The following is a 27240-nucleotide window of genomic DNA, read 5'->3' as shown; positions in this document are numbered from 1 at the left end:
TAGATCTGAGAACAGTAGTCTAAGTGTGGTCTGATCAGAGTCTTATACAACAGAATGATAACCATTTTATCTCTGCAGGTCAGTGTCTTTCTCATTATTGCAGCAATCCTCTGGGTTACTTTCACTACCTTTGCAATATGTCCCCTAAATTTCAGGTTTCTATCAATCATCAACCCCAGATCTCTTGTCTTTCCTACTTCCTCCAGTTTAACTCTTCCCATAGAGTATGCAGCATCCCATCAATGTGTCCCAAACCTCAAGACCTTACATTTTGCTGCATTAAACGGACACCCCCATTCATTTGGCCATCTATCTAGCTTATTCAAATCCTCTTGCAAGGCTACCACATCTGCACTATTACTAATAACCCATCCAAGCTTCGCATCATCCGCAAACAACTGAATAACCCCTTGCAATCCACGGACAATGTCATTGATATAAAGATTCCCAGTACTGAACCCTGTGGAATCCCACTTGTAACCTTCTGCCTCTTTGATATTGCTCCACCATACACAACTCTCTGATACCTATCGGACAGCCAATCCTGAATCCAGTTGACCAGTCTGACATCCAGACTCATGTGCTGCAACTTGAATATCAGCTTATCATGTGGCACCCTGTCAAATGTCTTTGCTAAGTCTAGGAAAATGGCAGTATATGCCTTTCCCTCATCTAATGCTCTTGTAACTTTATCATAAAAGGCTAGCATATTGCTAAAACAAGAGTGCCCCTTCACAAATCCATGCTGACCCTCACTGATAACATTACCCTAATCTGCCCAATGCTGTATATGTTCCCTCACTGTCCCTCACTCTTACTAACTACTGATGACACACAAACTGGCCTATAATTAGACACTTCCAGTCTGCTACCACCCTTATGCAAAGGGACTATCTTATCTTCCTTCCATTCCATGGGCACCTTTCCCGCAGCCAGCTTTTTTGGAAAGCCAGGTCAAGGGCCCAGTTCCTTAACACATTCTCTCAAAACTCGTGGTGAAATACCATCCAGTCCCACATCTTTACTAACATCCAGAGTACTCAGTATGTGGAACACACTCCCCTCCTGCATCTCTAAACCTCGAACCTGTGTTGGATTCTGAATGAAGAGAAATTAAAATTATTAATACTCCCTTCAGAATCCAACATAATCCACCATACCAAAGGCTATACTTGTAAAAAAATTATTTGATATTAATCCCATGATTGTAAATTATTATTCATGTAATTGCCTGAGTTTAATTATTAAATTTTATTAATTAATCTAAAATATGTGTTAGCAATGATAGGACCTTGTATTGAAATATTATTCTGTTTATTTTGATTATTCCTAATTTAATAATATGAGGAATTGTATATAAGTTTAATATACCTTATGTGAATTATAATATTTTAATTTTTTATTTATCACTACCAGTATGTAAAGGTATAATGTTATGCAATATTTCTGTTTTTATTTTATTTTGTTTGTTACTATGGAGACGGCTAGAAATAGCTAGCGCGTGCTTGGATCGCGAGATATGGTATTCAACGGAGGGAAAGAATTGACATAAGCTAGAGCGTGAGAAACAATTTTTGGGGAAAAAAGAAGGGAGGTATATAAGTGGAGAAAACCGAGGCTCTTCTATTTTTCTGGACCGACCAGTGTGGGACACGAGAGCATTGAGTATAGCACAGACGGATGAGGAGATTACTGAGAGGCAGCAAAGTGAATGCAAAGGATTGCTGTGTTTAGAACTTTAGTGCTGTAATCGGACTGTCTGAAGACCGGGAAAGTAATAGGCAACTGAAAATAATTCTAGAAGTTAAAGAATTACTACGAGTTCTATTAGTTTCATGGAACTTTAACAGAGAGTTGAATTGGTCGAATAGTGTTAAAGAAGGAATGAGCATTTTCCTTTATCCAAGTACATCTATACACGTGAAGTGCGACCATTAATAGTTCATTTATCATTGAGAAGATTTATTCTAAATAGTGTTGCCATAGTGTGCTAAGTAAATATAGTTATAAAGTGTGCCCATAGTGAAATTGATGAACAAAGGATTTATGTGGTAAGAACTGTCCAATTTTATGTTACTTCAGTGCAGAGATATATGTGTAATTCCTCCTGTTATTCCCCACATTAACTATAATGTTTTTTGCTGAAATCAGCTGGAGTATGAAGTATGAAAGTGTATACTCATGAAGCAGTTGTTGCCACCATTAATGTATTGAGATTTCACTGACTCTGTGATAATAGCATAATTTGTTACTAAGAGATTTTGTGATATTGAACTCTATTAAAAGATTTTTTTTAATATTGTGAAAGCTATAAGTCTGATAGCAGAATGCCCATAGACTGAATCTGTAAGATGTTGTGACCAGTTAAGCTAAGACATTTATATTATCTTGTTCTCAGAGTTGAGTTTATATGTATAATATATAATCCAGAATTAAATGTTTTGTTTTGATGATTTTAAAATTGTGTTTGCCTGAATCTCCTATACTGCACCATTCATGAAATTATTGGACCTAGCGGGAACTTCAAACATAAGAAATAAACTCGGTCTACGTAAGAAATAATAATGATATAAAATTAGTTGATGGTTGGTTTCACTACATTTCATTAGACTAATCTAGGTATAGAGTGGCACAGTCTAAAAATATAAATTTCTCTATATTTAAATTAGTAATCAACCAGCAACTTATTACTTGTTTAAGAACGGAGTTAAAACAACATGGCGGATCAAAAATAAGGAAGTACAATCCAACACCTGCTCTATCCCTCTAGTATTCAAATTGACTCCTCCAGGATGAAATACTCCAATAAAGTGTTCATTGAACAATTCCACTATGTCCTCTGCATCAGTTACCCTATTCCCATTTTTATCCCACAATGTCATTCTTCCACAGTCATTTCTCCTCCTACTGGCCACATAGCTAAAAAATTCCCTAGGATTTTCTTTGGATCTAAGGGCCAATCTTTTCTCATATTCCAGTTTCGCCTTCCTTACCATACTAGTCACTCTTCTAGCCTGTGTCTTATATTCTTCATTCATCTTCTCTTCACCTGTCTCCTTATATCTCTTCCATAGCCTCTTTTTCGCATGTAGCTCCTGTTTAATATTGTTTGTCATCCACTTTACTCCAAATTGTGTCCTCCTCTTGACTCGTGGAATACAGCTTACCATTGCTGCTAATAAATATTCCTTCACAATTTCCTAAGCACTAATGATATCCTGGCCTTCCAATTCCTCCCTCCATGAAACTTCCCCAAGTTGACATCTAAGACTATTATAATCACCTGCTTTATAATTCCACATACGTTCCCGTCTCTTTGACTCCTGCATGTGTACTCATCTCTCTTCTGACACATTCTCACTATTATGCCATTCAATATCACCGCTCTTCTGCTCAGTTCAGCATTATCATAGCTAGGCAACACACACACTATCTTTCCTCTCTGTGTCTTCTTTCGTACAGCCTCAAGCAAGAATCTCATATCTCTTGCTGCCCTATTTACACCACCACTCAAGTCATTTGTTCCCATCATCACAATCATCTCATCCACCCTTTCACCTCTCTTAATTGCCATAGCCACACTTTCTATCGTTCCTCCTGGAATGATAGAAAGCATCCTATCATGCATCCCATCTTGAACACCACGGATCATTGAGTTCCCATACATTTCATCTCTTACCACCATATTCCTCGATTGCTCGCATGCATCCCTTGCTCTCTCTCTTGTAACAGTTTCTCTCTGTGCTCCCCTACTTACCTGCCTTCCTGACATCACTCTATCTCTAGTCCGTGTGCTCCCTTGCATTCCTCTCATTCCTTCTCTCCTGCTGTTTCCATTCTTTCCTCTTCTATCATTCCCTCTCTTTCACTTATCCTATTTTCACCTCTTCTATCATTCGTACAACTCTCTCTCATCCCCTCTCTTCTACTGTTCCCATTCTCACCTCTTCTATCACTCCCATAACTCTCTCATTCCCTCTCTTTTACTGTTCCTATTCTCTCTGCCATTCCCAGAACTCTCTCTCAATCCCTCTGCTCTACTATTATTCTCTCCTCTTCTCTCATTCCCATAACTCTCTCTCACTCCTCCTCTGATTTGCCTTGCATTCGTCTCTTCCATTCGCTTAATTTCATCTTTCACACTTCTCATCTCATTCCCCAGACATTCCACTTGCTCTTTCAGCTCATCTATCTCTCTCTCTCTCTGTAAGTCAGCCGTTCTTGTTTACCATTCATCCTCTCAATTGAGACTATCTCCTAAAACTTCAGAATCATTCAACCTTTCCATACTCCCCACTCTTATTATTTTATTCATACTTCTCTCACCCTCTATCATACCCATCATCTCTCTACCTGGAGAATCGTCCGTCTCTGACTCAACGAGGTCAGTTATGGTCATTTCTAAATCACCAAGTTCCTCCCATTGCCTGCATTTTGCGCATATACTTTTTTCCCCTTCTTTCTCCTGCCACATATACAATTGCCAGGACGCATACATTCCGCAAGTCCCGTGTGCATCAAAATCCCATATGATATCGTTCCAAATGGAGTCCTTAAATGGAGGGGGGGGACTTGATGATACGCCATTTGTAATTTTAATTGCCACTGCCGCCATTATTTAAAATAGTGTCGCTAATTAGTGTCAAAAAATAAATGCTAAATAAGTACAAACAGTTTCAAAAAAGAAACGTTAAATAAGTACAAACAGTTTCAAAAAAGAAACGTTAAATAAGTACAAACAGTTTCAAAAAAGAAACGTTAAATAAGTACAAACAATTTCAAACAGAACATTTAAGTAAACTAGATATAAATAAAATGAAATGAAATAACTAAATAATGAAAACTTATCCTTCGTCTTGTCTTCCACTGTTATGCATTCGTTTCCGACCCCGTCTTCTCGGTAACCAAAATACACAAAATCGCGACAACTAACTTCAAAAAACAACCACTGATGGATACTCGTATTCCAGAACTTAGCACTACAAACACGTAGAAAAAACTGACTATTCACCAATTAATATGCACTTTTACATAAATGATATAGGAAATAACCTGAAAGGAAATATTCAGTTGTTTGATGATGATGATGCAAAATTAGGTAGAGTAATAATTAATCAAGACGATGTGGAGAGTTTGCAGGATGATTTAAACAGACTGTCAGTATGAACAAGAGTTAATGGGTGTCAGTTTAATGTCGAGAAATGTAAAGTTATGCATTTTGGGATAAATAGATTTCAAGCCGTGCATCACATTGATGGCACTGTACTCCAGGAAATAGATGAAGCTAGAGATTTAGGGGTGGTGGCAGATAGAGAGTTAGTTAACTCTCTGTCTGCCAGAGGGAGGGTATATGACAGGAGATATTTAAGTTGCATAAAGGGTTGTATAGGATAGATGCAGGGAAAATGTTTCAACACTTGGCTAGTGGGACCAGAACAAGGGGTCATTCTTGAAAGTTGAACAATGGGTGGTTAGCAGGGGTGTGAGGACCAGATTTTTTTGCTTGGAGAGTTGTGAATGAGTGGAATGGGTTGCCAGAGTCGGTTGTGAGTACTTTATCTGTTAACGGGTTCAAGGAGAGAAATGACAGATTGTATGGATAGATTGGGTCTCCTGTGATGAGTCTTTGGTCTCCATGGAGGTTCCCATATAATAATAATAATAATTATCCTGTGTGATTTGCCTCACATTCTCAACTATGCCATTAATATTCAGTTTCCACAAGTTATTCTAGTCTCTTTCAAAAAACTTTTTTTTCCACCTTCCAAATCATTTGTGCCTCCATTAACCACTAACTCTAAAGTCCCTTTGTTTGATATTATGGAGATTCAGTCATTATGAGTATAATGAATAACAGAGTGCATAAAATGTTTGCCCAGGTGACTTAATAATACAAAGAACTGAGGCTTTGCATGGAAGAAACAAAGGGACTTTGGAGTTAGTGGTTGATGGAGGCACAAATGATTTGGAAGGTGGAAAAAAAAACATTTTGAAAGAGACTAGAATAACTTGTGAAAGCTGAAGATTAATGGCATAGTTGAAAATGTGAGGCAAATGACATACAATTTATGAATGTATGGAGTGAATTTAAAAAGTGATTTAAGAGATATACTGCATTTGAATAGATTTGGTGTTGGACATTTTGGAATAGAGTGAATGCTGTTTGGTGTGTATGTGTGTGTGTGTGGATGCAATATAAATAATACTTGTGTTTTCATGTATATGTTGTATAAAGTGTGGCTGAATATTAGAGAGAAAGAGAAACATGAAAAGCAGATTGTGAAAGAACAGGTGGAAGGTGCACGTGCAAATCAAGAATAGTCAGAAAGCAAGAGACTCTAAGGAGCAATGAAATTAGTGTAACAATGGGAGAGAGAGAGAGAGAGAGAGAGAGACATAACATGTAATCTAATGTAATAATAGCTACAGTGACAAGAGTTAGTGGAATGGCCTCAGAGCGATAGAGTAGGATCGGTCATCTCTGGAAACATATATAGTGATTAGAAGGAAAATTTGGTAAGCCATGGACTAGTAAAGCAGTCAGAGGAATGATGAATATGACTTATGAAGCTGCACACGCATTGTTATATTTGTATGTTAATGTAAATTGTATCAAAAATAAGGTAGTTGATTTTGTGGAACTGGCTGAGTCAGAGTACCCAAAGAGATAATTGTTGCTATCTGGAATGTAGCTGCAGACGGGATAAATGAAAATATTTTTTAATGAATAAAAATAACTCCTTCTAAACAAAATCTTTTGTTAACTTTAAGAAAACATAGAAGAATATGTGTAATGTAAAGGGCCATTCTAGTAAAAAAAAAATTAATGTAACAAATTATATTATCTGCACGGTTAGCCTAGTGGCTGTGCACTTTGCAACCATATGCCTGGGGAAGGAGTGTCCTAGGTTCAATTCTCGTTGGTGACGTGAGGAGCTGAAGGATCTTCCACAGTCTAGTCACGTTAGCCGGTCTTGGGCATGGATGGTAGGGTTTTTTCCCTAGTTTATCCTGGGGTTTTTCATCCTGCAAAGCAGGCAAACTGGCCTTGAGAACTCAACCTATGGACATAGGATACACTGGGACGTAGGGCTGACCACCTTTTCCTGTGAACGGTTTGAGGTCCTATGATTAATAAAAAAAAACCTCGACATCACAAGGTAAAAGAGGGTAAAATGAGAATGAGATGAGATGAGAATTATATTATCATCATCCAACCTCATGGAGTCAGAGACTGAGCACGGGAATTAATATTTTCTCAAATATTTTCCAAAAATTCTGTGTTGTTTTTATTGTTCTTTTTGTTCTTATTATTTATTGACTTTTCCTTCTTTAGAATGGCACCTTATACAAAGGAAATGTCCCCAACAATGACACAGCACTGCTAATCACTTTATGAACTCCTAGTGACTTATTGGAGTAAATCCAAAACAGGGATGGGTCTTCGGTGAGTTTTTGGACATGTTTAGTATTATTATTATTCAGGACTTCTGTGGAGTCCCAAGCATCATGAATGACCCACGCTAAACAACACAGTCTGTCATAGATTCCTTAAATTCATTTGCTTTTTGTGCTCTCACTACCTTATCAGGCAATGCATTCCACAGTCAAACAACCTTCCATGAAAAAAAGCCACTCTTCATCCTCTTGCTCACCATTTCCATTTGTAACTTCTAAAGGTGGCTCCCTTGTCCTTGCTCCTTATTCTTGATCTACCATTCGAAAGAACTCCTCAGCAGGGCTCCAGAAATCCACTCACCTACTCACCACAGGAAAATTATTAAAGACAAGTACTGAGTGATTTTCAACCTAGTTCTAAATGCATTTAAAATATATTATTTTCTTTGCATAAATTACACTTTTTTTTTTTTTAAATTTTGAAACATCTCATTCACTGTCAAGTTATTTGATCAGATGTGGTTGCCAATGAATTTATTATTAATAAATAATAAATTAATAAATATTAATACTAAACATGTCCAAAAGGAAGTGTGCTTTACATTGTGACAATACTAAGGCAAGTGATGTGAAGTTAACAAGCTCTATTTACATAACCTAGTTGTGAAAATACTTCATGTGCAGCACATGGGTTTGGATGTCAGGGCTCAGTACTGGGACCTATATTGTTTAACCTATATATCAATGACATTGTCAGTGGATTGCAGGGGGATATTCAGTTGTTTGCGGATGATGTGAAGCTGGGAAGGGTTATTAGTAATAGTGCAGATGTGGTAGTCCCTGCAAGAGGATTTGAATAAGATAGACAGATGTGCAAATTAATGGGGGTGTCAGTTTAATGCAGCAAAATGTAAGGTCTTGAGGTTTGTGACACATCGATGGGACGCTGCATACTCTATTGGAGGAGCTATACTGGAGGAAGTAGGGGAGACAAGAGATCTGGGGTGAATGATTGATAGAAACCTGAAATTCAAGGGACATATTGCAAAGGTGGTGAAGGTAACACAGATGATTGCTGCAATGATGAGAAGGAAACTGACCTGCAGAGATAAGAGAATTATCATTCCGTTGTATAAGACCCTGATCAGACCACACTTAGACTATTGTTCTCAGATTTGGTCCCCAGGATTGGAAGTGGATAAATTAAGTGTGGAAAAGGTACAAAGGCGGATAACGGAGATGGTTTCAGGACTGTATAATGTTAGTTATGAGGATCGGCTGAGGGAATGTGGACTGCAGAGTTTCGTGCATAAGGAGAGGTGATATGATTGAGACTTAAGCTGTTGAGAGGCAGTTACAGGGTTGACACTGGGGAGTTCTTTTGCTTGGTTGAACAGCAGGAAGGAGTGACGACAAGAGGCCATCCCTGGAATTTGCGAAAGGAAACTGTGAGCAGGAGGGTGAGGAGTGGTTTCTTTGCATAGAGAGTTATTGAACCATGGAATGCATTGCCTGATAGAGTGGTGAGAGCGAGAATGGTCAACGAGTTTAAGGAGTGGTATGATAGACTTTGTGTTTCCTAGGAGGGAACTCCTACAATGAGTCTTGATAGAACTCTGTTTCCTAGGAAGGACATCCTGTGATGAGTCTTTTGACTCCTTGGAGGCCTAAATAATAATGATATTATTATCATCATCATCATCATCATCATCAAATTCCTGATAGTACTGGATGAAAAACTTACACCATTCCTATCTACAATTTTCCTCCAAATCAATCTGTTACTTGTCAAGACTTCAACATTATCACATCTTATATTTCTATCTTCTAAGGCACTTTTTACTGTATCAAACCACCTATATGTTGGTCTTCCTCTGGGGTCTTTTTCCTGCCAACCTCGCAAGAAAAAAAAAAACGTTTTGCTAATCTTTCCCTCCCATTCTGATTAAGTGACCATACCACATGAGATTGGCTCTACTAACACATTGCTGGATGCTAACAATATCAAGTTCTTTCCTAATATCCTTGTTTTTAATATGATATTGCTACTGATGGCATCTGTTCACCCCTCTAATAGTTCTCAGGACTCTCGTATCTGTGGTCTCTATTCTTTGACCAAGTGTTTTATTTCTAACCCAGCTCTCAGATCCATAATTTAAAATTGGTTTGAACATTGCCTTCTATACATACATCTAATTTAGCATTTTGACTAATTTCTCTCTTATTCCATATACAGAACATTTATTCAGTTGACTTCCTACCATATCAGCTGTATTGAATCTGTTGTGTATTTCCATATTTAATTTACCATCTTCACTAAAAATCGTGCCTAAGTAGCTGAAATGTTTTACTTGTTCTTTCGATTCTCCATTCACAATGCAGTTGATATTTTCAGTGCTTCTGCTTAGCTTATTTTCATTGTCTTTGTTTTGTTATTGCTGACCTCATGCCAAATCTATTACAAGAATTATTCAATTTAGTCTGGGAATTTTGCAGACTTGTAACAGATTTATTTAGAAATATAACATCATCTGCATAGAGTAAAGAGCTGAGATTAACATCTCCAATTTCGATATCAGGTCCAATAACACTTTCCTTCATAATGTGATCCATACAGATTATAAATAACAGAAGAGATAATGCACATCCTTGTCTGACACCAGATTTAACATAAAACCATCTTTCTGTACTTCCTTCAATCCTAAATGCTGACTTACAACTCAAATAAAGACTAAGTATTACTTGATATAATGCTCCATTGACACCATACAATTGTAGCACTTTGAAGAGCTTCTCTTTCTTGGCACCCAGTCATATGACTTTTCCAGATCTACAAAACGTAAATACAGATCTTTATTATATTCTCACGATTTCTCAACTATTTGTTGTAAAGTGAAGATCTGATCCTGACATTGTCTATTATGCCTGAATCCAGCTTGTTCTTTACCGAGCTTCCCTTCCACAATCCTCAATCGTTTCTCAAGTATACTTGAATAAATCTTACCAGGAACACTCCATAGAGAAATACCTCTGTAATTCTCACATTCAGTTTTATTTCCCTTATTATATATGGGTACTATGAGAGCTATACTCCAATCATCTTGAATTCGTCCCTCTGTTCAGGCCTTCTGAACTATGCAGTGCAGCCACTGTAAGACTTTTATACCTCCATATTTGAGCATTTCTGGTCGAATATCATCTACTCCCACTGCCTTTCCACATTTCAGGCTTTTGATGGCTTTTCTACTTCAAGTATGGATGTGTATTTCTGATTGGCATGTCTGTCGAGTGTTTTTTACTACTGCTTTCGTCACTGCTTGTTTCATTTAGCAATTTTTCCAAGTACACACTCCATACTCCAAGGATATCTTTTTTTTTTCCAGTTTTCATGTCAACTTTATCATCTCTAATTTTCCTTTTACAGCACTCTTTCCTCCATTTCTGCACTTCTTCGACAACCTCCAGAATATCTTGCCACCTTCTTGATATTTATTTTATATGTTTTTAGCAAAGTCTTCCCATGACTTTTGTTTAGCTAATTTTACAAAGTGTTTAATTAGCTTGATTACATTTATCTCTGTATTCTCTAAAAGCACAAGCTGACTTATTTTCCAAGAACCTTTGATATGCTTTCTACTTTTCCTTCACTGCCTCTTTTAACTTTCTGTATCCACCATGGAGTTCTGATTTCTGTCCTTGTAGGGAACCAACCTTGGAGAGTCAGTGGCAAATCCTGAAGAAAACATTGATTGATTCAGCCAAAGAGGAATGTGGTGAGCAGGATAAAATTCAATTTTATCCTGCTCAAGATTAAATGGTGATCACTTCCAATTTGAAAGCCTCTGTACACTCTAGTAATAACTCTTACACTAGTACACTCTTAGTAATAACTAGTCCATATCCTGAGCAGAAATCGAACAGGTATTTTCCATTATTATTGGCTTTGCTCTTTTCTCCAAATTTTTCCAAAATATTTTTGTATATCTGACAATCATTTTCTACTCTGCTATTTAGATCCCTAACAAAGACCAACTTTTGCTTTTTGATTGTGTCAGTTGTTTTTTTCTAAAGCCTCAAAAAAATTCCTCCACCTCTACCTTTGTAGAACCTTCTGTGAGACCATAGGCATAAATAAGTCTCATTGTCCAATTCCCCATTCTTATATTTTTTCGCACATCACTCTACTTGATATTGCTGGCCATTCTTCTTGAATGGCCAGCCCTGATTGTCATTGCCTGAATATAACCTTTTGTATTTATTGCTCAGACAAATCTCACCAGATTTTGTCTTTTTTGTTCCAGCCACCCCTATTATGTTGTTGTTATTATTACGGGTATCTCCATGGAGTCAGTAGACTCATCACGGGAGACCCAAACTAGCAAAACAATATCTATCATATCTCTTCTTGAATTCATTTACAGATGAAGAACACACAACTGAGTCTGGCAATGAATTCCACTCATTCACAACCCTTCAGGCAAATAACCTTGTTCTCACACCCTTGTTAACCACACTTTTCTTTAATTTCCACGAATGAACTCTTGTTCTTCCATCACTATCACACAGCTGAAACATTTCCCCTGCATCAATCCTATAAAAACCCCCTTAGTAACTTAAATGTCTTTATCATATCCCCTCTTCTCTGCCTATCAACCAACCTCTGCAATCCACAAGCTCTCAATCTATCAATGTAGGGAGCATTTTTTACATCACTCATCAACTTAGTCACTCTCCTCTGAATCCTCTCCACAACCTCCTCATCTCCAAGGAATCATCCAGGTGACCAGACCTGAGCAAAGTAATCCAAATGTGGAAGTATCAACGCTCTATAAATGGGAATAATGACCTCTTTATCTCTGGATGTCAGTGTGTTTCTCAATAACCACATAATCCTATGTGTAATCTTGGACACCTTAGCAATGTGTCCCCTGAACTTCATCTCTCTATCCACCAACACCCCTACGTCCCTTGCCTCATCAATCTCTTGGAGTACCGTTCCATCAATGTAGTACACAGCTGGTAATCTTTTAATCCCAAAATACATAACCTTACACTTTTCCACTCAGCTAGCTCCATTTCTTTGCCATTCAGGCTTCTTATATTGATAGTACTGATCTTGAACTCTGAATTTGTTAAAGAAGCTTAATTTCCATCCAGGAAATAGCATCTTATGTAATTAAGAATTAACTTATTAAATTTATTTAGCAAGTATGAAAATGACATGTTAGTTATTGCTGATGTTAATTCAAATAATTAGTTAAGGAAATCAGGGACTCCAATAGAGTGAAGCTTCTTCTAGTTGCTTCTACAGATATTTCAAATGAGGAGAAAGTTGTCCATTATATGAGTTATATATAGATAAAAATTGGAAACTCAAAGAGACATTCCATTACAATTTGTGTTTGGTTAATAGGCATTGGAACAGATGGAAAGGTAACATGATGGGAAAAAATAATTGGCTTTTGGCAAAATTAAAGAGCCTCTCCTCTAACACTTTCTCTCTATGTTCCCCTGCTTACCTGCAATCTTGGCATCTCTCTTCCCCTGTTCCAGCATTCCCTTGTAATATTCTCATTCCCTCTCTCCTACTGCTTCTATTCTCTCTTCTATCATTCCCATAACTCTCTCTCACTCCTACTCTGATTCACCTCTTCCATTTGCTTAATGTCATCTTTCACACTTCCCAACTCCTTCCTGAGACATTCCACCTCCTCTTTCAGTTCATCGATCTCTCTCTAATATAACAATGCTCATGTTAAATTATGGATTAAGCCACCACTTTTGTTGTATTAAAACTATCTGTATAAATTATCTGTCTATATAAATATATAAATAAAACTATCTATATAAATTTGTTCTCTGATGATGTTATAAATAGAATATAGCTTTGATGTAGTTTTTTTTTTTTTTTTCCTACTAGAGGTCAGACCACTAGAATAATAGTTGATGAAATCATTGTGACTTTGGCATACTGTTTGAAATGTAATATAGCTTATGTATATGTTTGTGTGTATATATATATATATTTATTAATTTCATTTAAATGACATATATGTGTGTGTGTACTCCAGATTATTATTATGTGCCACCTCCAGGGAGTCCAAAGACTCATCGAGGGAGAGTGTGCCAACAGCGTTGAACTGTTAACCCCCTTCCAACTACTACTAATCGCGCTCAAACTTGCTTAACTTTTTGCGTGAGCCATTAGTAGCAGAGTCTCTACCAATTGAACAACCTTTGCTGGTAAAGAGATGATGACCTTAATATGAAGTTCGAAACATTTGTAAATTAAAGTAATTATTCTTAACATTGTTGTAGTCTCCATAATTTTACTGAAATGAATGCTGATCACCGTGTAATACTAAATGAAAGTAAATATTATTAATGCTATCTCCATGAAGTTGGTAAAGCTCATTGTGGGAGGTCCACTTATCAGCATATATTACATTAATGTAATTATGCTATCAAACACCTGGAAGTGAGGCAAATAATACAGGGATAAGATGTGAAAGAATCAAGTACATCATGTGTTGTACATGATTCTAACATATTCTGGTAGTGGGTTCCACTCACCCACCACTCTCTATGTTAAAAATCTACTCTTCACACTCCTTTTCATTTCACTTTTACACATCGTTCAGGGAAATCTTATTTTTTTCTATTAATCCTTCTCTATTAATCTAATAATTAATCTAATCACTAACTTAAACAACTTCCTCATGTCCCCTCATTCCTGTCTATCCATCACACTCTGCAACAGTTTACATTCTCTCAACCTCTCCCTATAACAGACACTTCAGAATCGTGATATTGCTTTGGCCATTTATTTCTGGATCCTCTTCAGTATTTCCACATCCCAGTGGAAACTAGGTGACCAAATTTGAGCACATCAGTCCATGTGTGATAACCAATGCTTTATACAGTGTACAAACCACCCTCCTTATCCCTATTTGTCATTGCCATAGCAGCACTGTGATGCATTGTCTTTGCAACACTTCTGCTGTGCCCTCTAAATTTCAGTCTGTCAACAATCACTCCAAGATCTCAAATCTCATTTACTTTCTGAAGCATAGTTCCACCAGTACAGTACACATTCTTATCTCTCCACTCCAAAGTAGAACACCTTGCACTATACAAATCTTCCTGAAGGAAATTAACATTAGCAACTCTTCTCATAAGTTTTTCACTACTTTGCATCATTAACAAAGAGCTGAAAATTCCCAGTCATTAACAAATAAGTTAAATTGTATAATAAATGTCTTATTATGCAAAAAAATAGGTTAAACACCTGAGAACAAAACCTTGGAGCACATCACTGGTTACCTTACTTTTTTGAGACACTGTCCCATGACACACAGTTTGCTGGTATTGTTCAGAGAGCCAAATCCAATCCATATAGCTAATCTCCATTTCCGTTTTCTGCAACTTGGACACCAAGTTGTCATGCAGCAGTCTATCAAATATCTTTGCAGACTCCAAGAATATCATTGTATATGAATCTCCCTTATCCAACAAATTCATCACCTAATTGTAAAATGCAAGCAGATTGCTAAAACATGACCCCTCACAATTCCATACTAATCATCATCATACAAAATTCTTTATCCTTCAGTCCAATTACAGCTGCAGATTGCAGACTAGTTTATAATTAAAAATTTTGTTACTGTCTTGCCTTCTACCCATTCCCACTAAAATAACCAAGTCAAGAGCACAGTTAATTCTTTCATATATTCTTTACGCTATAGCCTGATTAACATCTTGCCCAACTAACACATGATGTACATGATTCTTTCACATCTTATTCCTGTATTATTTGCCTCACTTCTAGGTGTATGATAGCATAATTACATTAATGTAATATATGCTGATAAAATACAAATGACATAATTTCACTATGTCCTTTGCCATGGCCACTCTATCATAATCGTCACCCATTCACCCATTGTCACCCTTTCATAAGTATTCTTCCTTTTCTTGCCACATAATGGAAGAATTCCCTTGAATTATACTGTATGTTCCTGTTCATTTATATATTTACATATATATTTCACTGTTCATTCATTTCACTCCTACTCTGTGTGTTTGCATAACTCATGGTATGCAGTTGTACTTTTGTCAGATGTTTCATAATCAATTTCCATGCCCTGTCTCTTTTCACTACAGAATATCAACCAGTACTATTTATGCTAGTTGACTACAGGGCTTTTCATAACTTCTCTCACCAACAGGTAACTGTACTTGATACCACATTCTGTGAGGATATCAACAAATCCAACACTTAAGACCTCATATTGCTTCCATTATATGCTACTTAAGATAATTATCCTTCATAAATTCAGCAAATTCTCTGTCATTGTTTCCATACCCTATATTCTCCTTTCAGTTCATGTGATGAGGCCATTTGGTGTTGAGGTTGAAATAAATTGAATAATAGATCTAAATTAGGATTTTCTTTTAGTCCTGTGAATGTAAAGATCATAGATTGTGATATGTTTAGATAAATTGGTTGGATGTTTAAAAAGTTTTTTTTTTTTACATATCGTCAGTAAGTAAAAAGACAGGAATACTTATTTAATAACTAAACATCATTTTATTATTATTAGAGTTTTTGTTAAAGGACATAAGGAAATGCATGACACTTAAGGACACAAGTCCTTAAGCGTATGCACCTTGTATCTGTAGGAAAATCTAGCACTCTATCTGAATTGCATTGTTATAGAATTTGCAGTTGAATAACCATGGTAATCTAAAAATTGTTTGTTAATTTTTAACATCTTTTTTCTATAATGTTGTTCATCTTAAGTGGAAAAGAAAATTAATATAGTGTGATGTTAATTGAAAATTAATTAAATTACATAATTTTAGGTCAGTTACAGAAGAAAGATACAAAAGCAGCATCATGATATCAACTTAAAAGGCAGTTTCACAAGATGAGCATAACATGTATCCTTCTCAAGAATTACCAACAAAAGATTTTATCCCACCACAATCGGATTATAAAGAATATTTGTCACTTCAGTCTCTACAAGAGAATCCATTAGACCACGATGATATTTCATACTATAGTACTTTTTTTCTTTCTGTACCATTATACCAGAAACTGCCAAAGTGGTTGGATCCGAACTTAGGATGTGTGCCTCGCCTCCCACTTGTAAATTCTGAAAGGAGGTAAGATGTATAAAATAGCATGCAGAAAATTCACCAAAGCCATTCATCAAAAGACAATTTATTGTATACAATTGACCAGAAGGCAATTTATTGAAAAAACAATTAATCAAACAACAGTTAATGGGAAAAATCAATTCATCAAAAGATGGTTCCTATGAAAAAATAATTCCTCAATTTACAACTTATTGAAAGGTAGTTCCTTGAAAAATCAATTCATTGATCAGTGATTCATCAGAAAGACAATTTATGGAAAGGCAATTAATCAGAAACCAACAAATCATCGAAAAATTACAATTCATTGAAATTGCAAATCATTGAATGAGCAATTCACTGAAAAATGAATTATAAGGTGTGTAGTGTCTGTTTATCATAATTCAGTTTTTATTGGATTAACTGCAATGCTGTTGAAGCTTACATACATATTATTCCCCTTGTATATTTCTTGTGGACTATACTGGTGATATAAAACCCAGGATGGTATAAAAATATATTGTCCTGGATGCATCATCACATGAGATCCTTGAGTTCTTAATAAAAGGTACATGATTAAATAATGATAATACTAATAATAATTACTTGATACTCATACAACAGTTATTATTTGATGAATTTTACTTAGATTTGGTATTTGAATCCCTTAAAAAACTTACATATTTCAATAAATCTTTGACTTAGTGGAATTCGATAAACTTACAGATTTGGGAAACATACATGAAGTTGTCTGCATTGTTCAGTTTAGTTAAAACTAACTCACTTTTATATGAAAATTTTTGCAAAGAGGCTTCACAATGTTATTAATAATTTCACTTTGGATGAATATGATTAAAAGTGATTTCCATCACTTAATTACAAAATTTAAAGAAATTTTGTAGTTAAGATCTGTATTAAAATTTATGTTCTGATTTTAATCTGACCATTATTGTAAAAAAAAAAAAAAAAATTAAGTAGAACCAATGTTCAAAACACAACAAAATAATCATCAAAAGTCTGAATGACCACATACTTATGTTGCTTGCATCTTGGGTAGTGTTTAGTATTGTTATTGAATACTTTTAAACAACATTTTGCAAGAAAAATTACTCTTTTGATAAATTATGAAAGGAATTCATAGAAAGATTACTGGTGGATTGTTTTGATCAATTGCTTTTGCAACGAATTGCCTTTTCAGTGAATGCTATTCGTTAAATTTGGTTTATTTAATTGTTTATTTGATGAATTACTTTTTTGATGAATTATCACTTGATGAATTGCTATTTAAAAAACTGTCTTTTAACTGTTTTCAATGATTTTCCTGGAGCCGTATAATACTTACCGCAGAATATACACACACACATATATATATATATATAAAATGAATTATAAGTAAATATCAAGGTCATTAAACAAATGAGAACACAAAAGGATAACCATTTGTTCTCTTGCTTCTTTGAATAAATTGAACCTTTTCTCTGTATCTAATGCAAAAATGTTCTTACTAACTTAAATTTCAAGCCCTTGTTCACTCATTAAGTCTGTAACATTTCACAAGACCAGTATTATTGGAATTATTCATCTCTTGAACACTCCTCATCCTTGAAAAAGATAGGTGACAGTATCTTCACAGTATTTCAAATGTTGCATAATCAAAACTTTATAAACGGAAAATAATGACTTCCTTTTCCCTACACATTATTATTATTATTACCACCCCAAGACCTCATGGAGTCAAAGACTCATCTGGGAGGTCCTTTTATCACACACACAGCTCATCATACCGTGTTTTAAATACATTCAAACTCTTTGCAGACCCCACATTCTCAGGCAAGGCATTCCAATCATTCACAACTCTGCACGAAAAAAACTTCCCTCTCACTCCCCTACTCACACCCTCTTTATACAGTTTCCAGGGATGACCTTTGGTTCTTCCCTGATCTTCCACTATTCTCTGTAAAATTTGTGCAGCATTGATCCTATAACAATCTCTTACCAACTTGTAGGTTTCTATCATATCTCCCCTCTTCCTTCTCTCCACCAGACTCTGCAAATTACATCTTCTCAATCTTTCCTCATACTTGATATTCCAGAGGTCAGCGGAATGTCGAGTATTCTTATTCATCGGAAGAAGAATCTTCCTACTTCTACACGTCAGTGTCCTCTGCATCATTCCCAGAAACCTTTGTGTTGTCTTCACAATTTTAGATATGTGTCCCCTAAATTTTAGATCCTTATCCACTATCACCCTCAGATCTCTCATTTCCTCTACCTCCAACAATATATTCTCACGAAGCATAAATTCTGCATCCCATCTTTGTTTTCCAAATTTTAAAACCTTATATTTTGCAACATTGAACTCGCATCTCCATTTCCGTGCCTAATCACTCAATTTATTCAAGTCTTGTAAGGCCACAACATCTTCTCTACTCTTTATGGTTCATCCGAACTTTGCATCATCTGCAAACAACTGAATATCTCCATACAAATCTTCACCTATATCATTAATATACAAGTTAAACAGTAATGGATCCAAAACAGACCCCTGAGGCACTCCGCTAGTGACTTTCCTTTTCCTGGATTTTGCTCCCCCATACACAACTTCTTGATACCTATCAGATAGCCAGTCTCCAATCCAATGCACCAATCTAATATCCAATCCCCATCTTCTCTAGTTTGACAATCAATTTATCATGAGGTACTCTATCAAAAGCCTTTGCAAAATCTAAGTATATTACTGCGCATCCTTCTCCTCTGTCCAAGGAAGCAGTCACTTTATTGTAATAATTAAGTAGATTACTAAAACATGATCTCCCTTTAGCAAATCCATGCTGTTCATCAAAGATAATACCATTGTTGTCAACCCCACTCTGGATCCTAGTTCTCACAAGCTTCTCCAACAACTTAACTACAACACCTGACACACATATAGGGCTATAGTTTGATGCTTGAGTTCTATCACCTCCTTTATGAAGTGGCACATTCTTGCCCTCCTTCCACTCCTTAGGAACTTGACCGAGTGCAAGACTCATATTAAAAAAATATGTCAAGGCAGGTGTCAACTCCCTGGCACATTCTTTCAGAATACGTGGTGATATATTATCAAGTCCCACAGCCTTATTAACATCTAGTTTACTCAACTCCCCATACACCTCTTGCTCACCTACAGTCAGTCTCTCCTCCCCATCATCTACTGCTCTCAATCTCTCCATGAAGTCACATTCACAAGGTTGAAAGATCTTTATGAAGTGCTCATTAAATATCTCTGCCACACAATCTGCATCAGCTGTGTTTATACCATTTTCTCCAATCAATGTCATCCTTCCATAATTATTCTTTCTTTTGCTGGCTGCATATCGAAATAACTCCTTAGGATTCTTTTTGGCTGCATTAGCCAACTGCTGTTCATACCTCTCTTTAGCTACCCTCACTAACCAAGTCACCCTCCTTGCTTTGTCTTTGTAGACCTCATGGAATTGGTTATTTCCACTTCTCTTATGCTGCCTCCACAATGCCCTTTTTCTCTGTATTGCATGCTTAATCTCTTTATTCATCTATCTCATATCCACCTTATTTAACCTTCTCACCCTTGGAAACACTTAGACATTGCATCTATTAGATAGTTTTTGAAAATTCCCCAAGCTGCATTGATCTCTTTTTCAGCTAACTCCTCATTCCATGCTACACCCGCAAGCTGTCTCCTGAGCTCTTCATAATCACTCCCCCTTGTAGTCCACATATATCCTTTTCTCACAGAAGTCCTCGCACTGCTGGCAACCACCCAGGTAATCACCTCATTGTCACTCTCACCAGTTGGTGGATGATTTGATACCTCATTTATAATTACATCCTCTGATGAGATGAAGAAATCCAATACCCTCAATCCTCTTGTGCCCTCTGTTACATGCTGTCTGAGGTAGTTATCCCTCAAAAACTCAAGAAACTCATTTTCTTTACTTCCAGTTGCTATCTCATCATTCCAGTCTATATTGCCATAATTAAAATCACCCATAATGATCACACTTAATAGTACACTTATTTACTTGGCTAATTTGATTGTACATTTCATTATCACCACCATCCATATTACCTGGTCTAGTAACAACATCCCACCAAGTATTTGATTCCATTCACCTCTATCTCATACCATACTGCCTCAAAACAACTGGCACTATTTCCCTCTTGTATCTCTACTTTATATGGACATAACTCTTTCTCTATCATCAATAGCACCCCCCCCTCCCGTTTTACCCTTTCTGTCCTCACGAAACTCATCATACCCTTCCATCTCTATTCCTGTCAGGATATCATCCTCTTCCAACCATGTCTCACTTATTCCGACAATCTTTGGGTGAACAGACGATATTGTTCATATCAAACAGATATTGTTCTTATTGACATTAGTTGTTCTTGTGAACACTTATACCACCTGAGTTATTAATATGATCTTGAATATCAACTACTTAACTGCTTACAGTGAATTATGAATTCTCTCAAGTAAAAAAAAAAAAAAAATTTCACCTGCAATGTCTTCAGTCTAAAATACATAACCATTCACTTGGAAAAAATCAGCATTTCCAGTTTTCACACCAGTCTGTATATATGCATTTCTGGTAAGGTACTGGAAAGAGTGGTTAAGAATGGCATACAGGATTGGGATGATACACATAAGGTGTGCTAATACACATAAGATTATACACGTACAGACATCTTGGATGTTGTAAAGGCATTTTGAAAGATTTTCCCTTGGAAATCTTTCAAAGGAAAGTTGGTATACTAGCTGGAGATGAGAATAGATAATAGCCTGTTCAAATGGATAGCAGATTGGCTGGTTGAATAATACTAGCAAGTTGTAGTTGGGACATTGTCATAGAAAAAGCAGGCAATCAGTGGCATGCTTCATTGTTCTTGGGCCCTCTCCATTCAGCTTATTTGTTAAGGATATTTTATTTAGATTAACAGGGATACTTAGTTATTTGCTGATAATGTAAAGTTGAAGATATTTATAAGTAGTGGTACTGACGTAAAGTGTCTTCAGGAAGATTTAAATGACTGTTTAGTTTGAACAAATCAAAAGAATAATTTTCTTCACCTCAATGGAGTCAAAAGACTCCATGGGAGGTCAACAGTAGTCAATACAAAGTCTATTGTACCACTCCTTAAACTCATCCACTGTTTTCACTTTGTTCTCAGGCAGTACATTCCATGCTTGTACCACTCTCCATACAAAAAAAATATTGGCATTGTGATCATCTTCCTCCTCACCAATTCTTTGAGATGTCTTCACAACTTTTGCCATATGTCCTCTTAATTCGAATTTCTGTTTACATTACTTCAAGATCCCTTGAGATCCCTTGCATCCTCCACTTTTTCCAGTATAACTCTATCAAGGGAGTATGAAGCATCCCATTTATGGCTCCCAAATTTCAGAACCTTACATTTAGTTGTGGGGTGCTTAAGGGTCAAAGCTGTATAACTGATAGGAGACCTCCACATAGCCTTTAAAGGAATGGAGAACCGACCAAGGCTTCTGACCTAATGTTCAATCCTCACCTTCTCGTGGTGCACCCTGTTGGGTATCTACTTGGATGCTGAACGAACGAGGATGGGCTGGCAATTTGGGATTTAGCCAACCAAATTGTATTCTTATTGGTTAAACCAAAATAAAAAATGATGGTACAAAATGACAGAATTTCATGCCGGCTGGGGCGTTGCCCGGTTAAACAAGGCCCCCGTTGTTTTCGCCAGGGAACCAGGGCAAACAACGAAAAGTCAGCTACTGGAACAAATCTGAAAACAAACCCCAACTCAACATCACCAGAGTTAAAGATCGGTACTATCAACATAAGAAGCCTGAATGGCAAAGAAATGGAGCTAGCTGAGGAATTAGATAAGTACCAGATCGACATAATAGGTGTGACTGAAACAAAAAAGACCAAAACTGGTGAGATCTTACTGAGCAATAAATACAAAATGTTATATTCAAGCAATGACAATCAAGGAAAAGAAGGAGTAGCCATAGTATTCAACACAAAATACGAGGCTAATCTTCTTGAATAGCAGTCAGTCTCAAGTAGAGTAATGTGGGCAAATATGAGAATGGGGAACTGGACAATGAGACTTATTTGTGCCTATGGTCCCACAGAAGGTTCTACTAAGGTAGAAGTCGAGGAGTTTTTTGAGGCTTTAGAAAAAGCAACTGACACAATGAAAAATGAAAAGTTAGTCCTTGTTGGGGATCTAAATAGCAGAGTAGGAAATGATTGTGAGACATACAAAAATGTTTTGGGAAAATTTGGAGAAAAGAGCAAAGCTAATAATAATGGCAAATATCTGTTGGATTTCTGCTCAGGACATGGACTGGTTATTACTAACACCATGTTCCAACATAAAAATGTGCACAAATTTACATGGAGAGAAGAGGCTAGGAATAAGAAAAGTCTCATTGACTATGTTATTGTTGATAGTGATGTTTTCTCCCTGGTGCAGGACACCAGAGTGTACAGAGGATTTGAAATTGGAAGTGATCACTATTTAGTCTTGAGCAGGATAAAATTGAATTTAATATTGAAAAGAATAACATGTAAGAAAGTTTTAAAGCGAATAAAAGTTGAGCAGCTCTCAGATGTGAACTGTAGACTAAAATACACAAAGATTATTGAAGAAAAAATGAAAGAGTTTGAGAACAGGAATCAAACCTTGGAGATTCAGTGGCAAACTCTGAAGAAAACATTTATTGATTCTGCCAGAGAGGCATGTGGTGAGGTTGTCTGTAAGGATAAACAAATCAGAACTCCCTGGTGGACACAGGAAGTTAAAGAGGCAGTGAAGGAAAAGAAGAAAGCATATCAAAAGTTCCTGTCAAATAAGTCAGCTTGTGCTCTTAGAGAATATAGACACAAATGCAAGAATGCTAAACACTGTGTAAAACTAGCCAAACAAAAGTCATGGGAGGACTTTGGCAGGAATATAGAAAATAAATATCAAGAAGGTGGCAAAATATTCTGGAGGTTGTTGAAGAAGCTTAAGAATGGAGGAAAGAGTGCTGTAAAAGGAACTCTTTTACAGCACTCCCTGGTGGACACAGGAAGTTAAAGAGGCAGTGAAGGAAAAGAAGAAAGCATATCAAAAGTTCCTGTCAAAGAAGTCAGCTTGTGCTCTTAGAGAATATAGAGACAAATGCAAGAATGCTAAACACTGTGTAAAACTAGCCAAACAAAAGTCATGGGAGGACTTTGGCAAGAATATAGAAAATAAATATCAAGAAGGTGGCAAAATATTCTGGAGGTTGTTGAAGAAGCTTAAGAATGGAGGAAAGAGTGCTGTAAAAGGAATTAGATATGATAAAGGTGACATGAAAACAGGAGAAAAAGTTATCCTTGAAGTATGGAGTAATTACTTTGAAAAACTGCTAAATGAAACAAGCAGTGATGACAGCACAGTGGTAAAAAAACACTGCCAGGCATGCAGTCAGGAATACATATCCATACTTGAAGTAGAAAAAGCCATCAAAGGCTTGAAATGTGGAAAGGCAGCAGGAGTAGATGATATTCGACCAGAAATGCTGAAGTATGGTGGTATAAGAGTCTTACAGTGACTGCACTGCATAGTTCATAAAGCCTGGACAGAGGGACGAATTCCCGATGATTGGAGTAGAGCTCTCATAGTACCCATATATAATAAGGGAAATAAAACTGCATGTGAGAATTACAGAGGTATTTCCCTATGGAGTGTTCCTCGCAAGATCTATGCAAGTATACTTGAGAAACGGTTGAGAAGAATTGTGGAAGAAAAGCTTGGTGAAGAACAAGCTAGATTCAGACCAAATAGAGGCTGTCAGGATCAGATCTTCACTTTACGACTAATAGTCGAGATAGCATGGGAATATAACAAAGATCTGTATTTAAGTTTTGTTGATTTGGAAAAGGCATATGACAAGGTGCCAAGAGAGAAGCTATTCAATATGCTGCAGTTATATGGTGTCAATGGGGCATTATATCAAGCAATACTTAGTCTTTATTTGAGTTGTAAGTCAGCAGTTAGAATTGAAGGAAGTACAGGAAGATGGTTTAATGTTAAATCTGGTGTGAGACAAGGATGTACATTATCCCCTCTGTTATTCATTATCTATATGGATCACATTATGAAGGAAAGTGGTATTAAACATGATATCAAAATTGGAGATGTTAATGTCAGCTCTTTGCTTTATGCAGACGATGTTATACTTCTAAATAAATCTGCTACAAGTCTGCAAGATTCTCTGACTAAATTGAATAGCTGTTGTAATAGATATGGTATGAAGGTCAGCAATAAAAAGACAAAGACAATGAAAATAGGCAGAATCATTGAAAATGTCAACTGTGTTGTGAATGGAGAACCTGTGGAACAAGTAAAACATTTCAGCTATTTAGATGGTAGATGGTAAATTAAATATAGAAATAGACAACAGAATCAGCAAAGCTGGTATGGTGGGAAGTGAATTGAATAAATTCATATGGAATAAGAGAGAAATTAGTCGGAACACTAAATTAGCTGTATACAAGACAGTGTTCAAACCAGTTTTAACTTATGGATCTGAGAGCTGTGTCAGAAGTAAAACACTTGACCAAAGACTAGAGACCACAGATATGAGAGTCCTGAGAAAGATTATAGGCGTGAACAGATGGCATCAATGGCAATATCATATTAAAAACGAGGATATTAGGAAAGAACTTGACATCGTCAGCATCCAGGAATGTGTTAGCAGAGCTAATCTCAGGTGGTATGGTCACTTAAACAGAATGGGCGAGGAAAGATTAGCAAAACAAGTGTTCTCTGCCAGGTTGGCAGCGAAAAGAACCAGAGGAAGACCAAGATATAGGTGGATTGATACGGTACAAAGTGCTTTAGACGATAGAAATATAAGATCTGATAATGTTGGAGTCCTGACAAGTAACAGACTGATTTGGAGGAAAATTGTAGATAGGAAATTAATAATGATGTAATTTTTTTCATGTAGTACTATCATATCCTGTACACCCCTTGAGGATACATGGCAGGAATTTGATGATGATGATGACATTTAGTTGCATTAAACTGATATTCCCATGCATATGCTCACCTTTATTCAAATTTTTTTCAAGAGTTAAACACACTATTATTAATGCTAATAAATAGCACCATTACTAATAATCCTCCTTTCACATCATCAGAAAACAACCAAATATTTGTTGTAAATGATTGGAATGCCTTGCCCGAGAGTGTAGTTTCTGCAAGGAGTTTGAGTGTGTTTAAGACATGGTATGATGAGCTCTGTGTGTGATAAAAGGACCATTCCAGATGAGTCTTTGACTCCATGAAGTCTTGGGGTAATAATAATAATAATTTCTGAGCAGTCCCGTAACACTACCATAGACATAAACATTGGATAGTAATGTTCCAAGTACTAAATCCTGTGGAACTCCATTTGCAAGCTTGGGAGGTCCTTTCTAAGAAACACAAGTCTATCAAGATTCATCGAGGGAGGTCCCTCCTAGGAAACAGTCTATGATACCACTCCTTAAATGCATTAGCCGTTCTCACTCTGACCACTCTTTCAGGCAATGCATTCCATCGTTCAACCACCCTCCATGCAAAGAAACCACTCCTCACCCTCTTTCTCACAGTTCCCTTTCGTAACTTCCAGGGATGTCCCTTGTTATGACTCCTTCCCGCTGTTCAACCAAGTGAAAGAACTCCCCAGTGTCAACCCCGTAACCACCTCTCAACAGTCAATCATATCACCTCTCCTTCTATCCACCAAACTCTACAGCAAAGGGAGTGTACTCTACAGTCCACCTCCCTTTGCTGATCCTCATAACTAACATTGTACAGTCCTGACATCAACTTTGTTATCCACCTTTGTATCCTTTCCACAGTTAATTTATCCCCTTCAAATCCTGGGAACCAGATCTGAGAACAATTGTCTAAGTGTGGTCTGATCAGAATAGAACGGAATGATAACGATTTTATCTCTGCAGGTCAGTGTCCTCATTATTGCAGCAATCCTCTGTGTTACCTTCACTACCTTTGCAATATGTCCCCTAAATTTCAGGTTTCTATCAATCATCAAACCCAGATCTCTTGTCTTTCCTACTTCCTCCAGTTTAACTCTTCCCATAGAGTATACAGCATCCCATCAATGTGTCCCAAACCTCAAGACCTTACATTTTGCTGCATTAAACGGACACCCCCATTCATTTGGCCATCTATCTAGCTTATTCAAATCCTCTTGCAAGGCTACCACATCTGCACTATTACTAATAACCCATCCAAGCTTCGCATCATCCGCAAACAACTGAATAACCCCTTGCAATCCACGGACAATGTCATTGATATAAAGATTAAACAATATAGGTCCCGGTACTGAGCCCTGTGGAATCCCACTTGTAACCTTCTGCCTCTTTGATATTGCTCCACCATACACAACTATCTGATACCTTTCATTCAGGCAATCCTGAATCCAGTTGACCAGTCTGACATCCAGACTCATGTGCTGCAACTTGAATATCAGCTTATCATGTGACACCCTGTCAAATGTCTTTGCTAAGTCTAGGAAAATGGCAGTATATGCCTTTCCCTCATCTAATGCTCTTGTAACTTTATCATAAAAGGCTAGCATATTGCTAAAACAAGAGCACCCCTTCACAAATCCATGTTGACTCTCACAGATAACATTACCCTCAT

General features: G+C 36.7%; 1 protein-coding gene across 1 annotated transcript in view; it reads left to right on the top strand.

The window, feature by feature from the left end:
- Nucleotides 1-27240, top strand: part of LOC150106212 (beta-scruin-like) — a 157778-nt gene that overhangs the window by 46022 nt on the left and 84516 nt on the right. The window contains exon 2 of the mRNA XM_090392955.1: nt 16264-16566. Within this exon, the coding sequence (XP_090249081.1) occupies nt 16340-16566 (227 nt within the window). The 5' untranslated portion in view covers nt 16264-16339. The remainder of the gene's footprint in view (nt 1-16263; nt 16567-27240) is intronic.

This window comes from Typopeltis vanoorti, chromosome 5, assembly GCF_054136105.1.
Source record: "Typopeltis vanoorti isolate ZY-2024b chromosome 5, IOZ_Tvanoo_1.0, whole genome shotgun sequence".
Lineage (NCBI taxonomy): Eukaryota > Metazoa > Arthropoda > Arachnida > Uropygi > Thelyphonidae > Typopeltis > Typopeltis vanoorti.
This window is presented reverse-complemented; position numbering and strand designations above follow the sequence as displayed.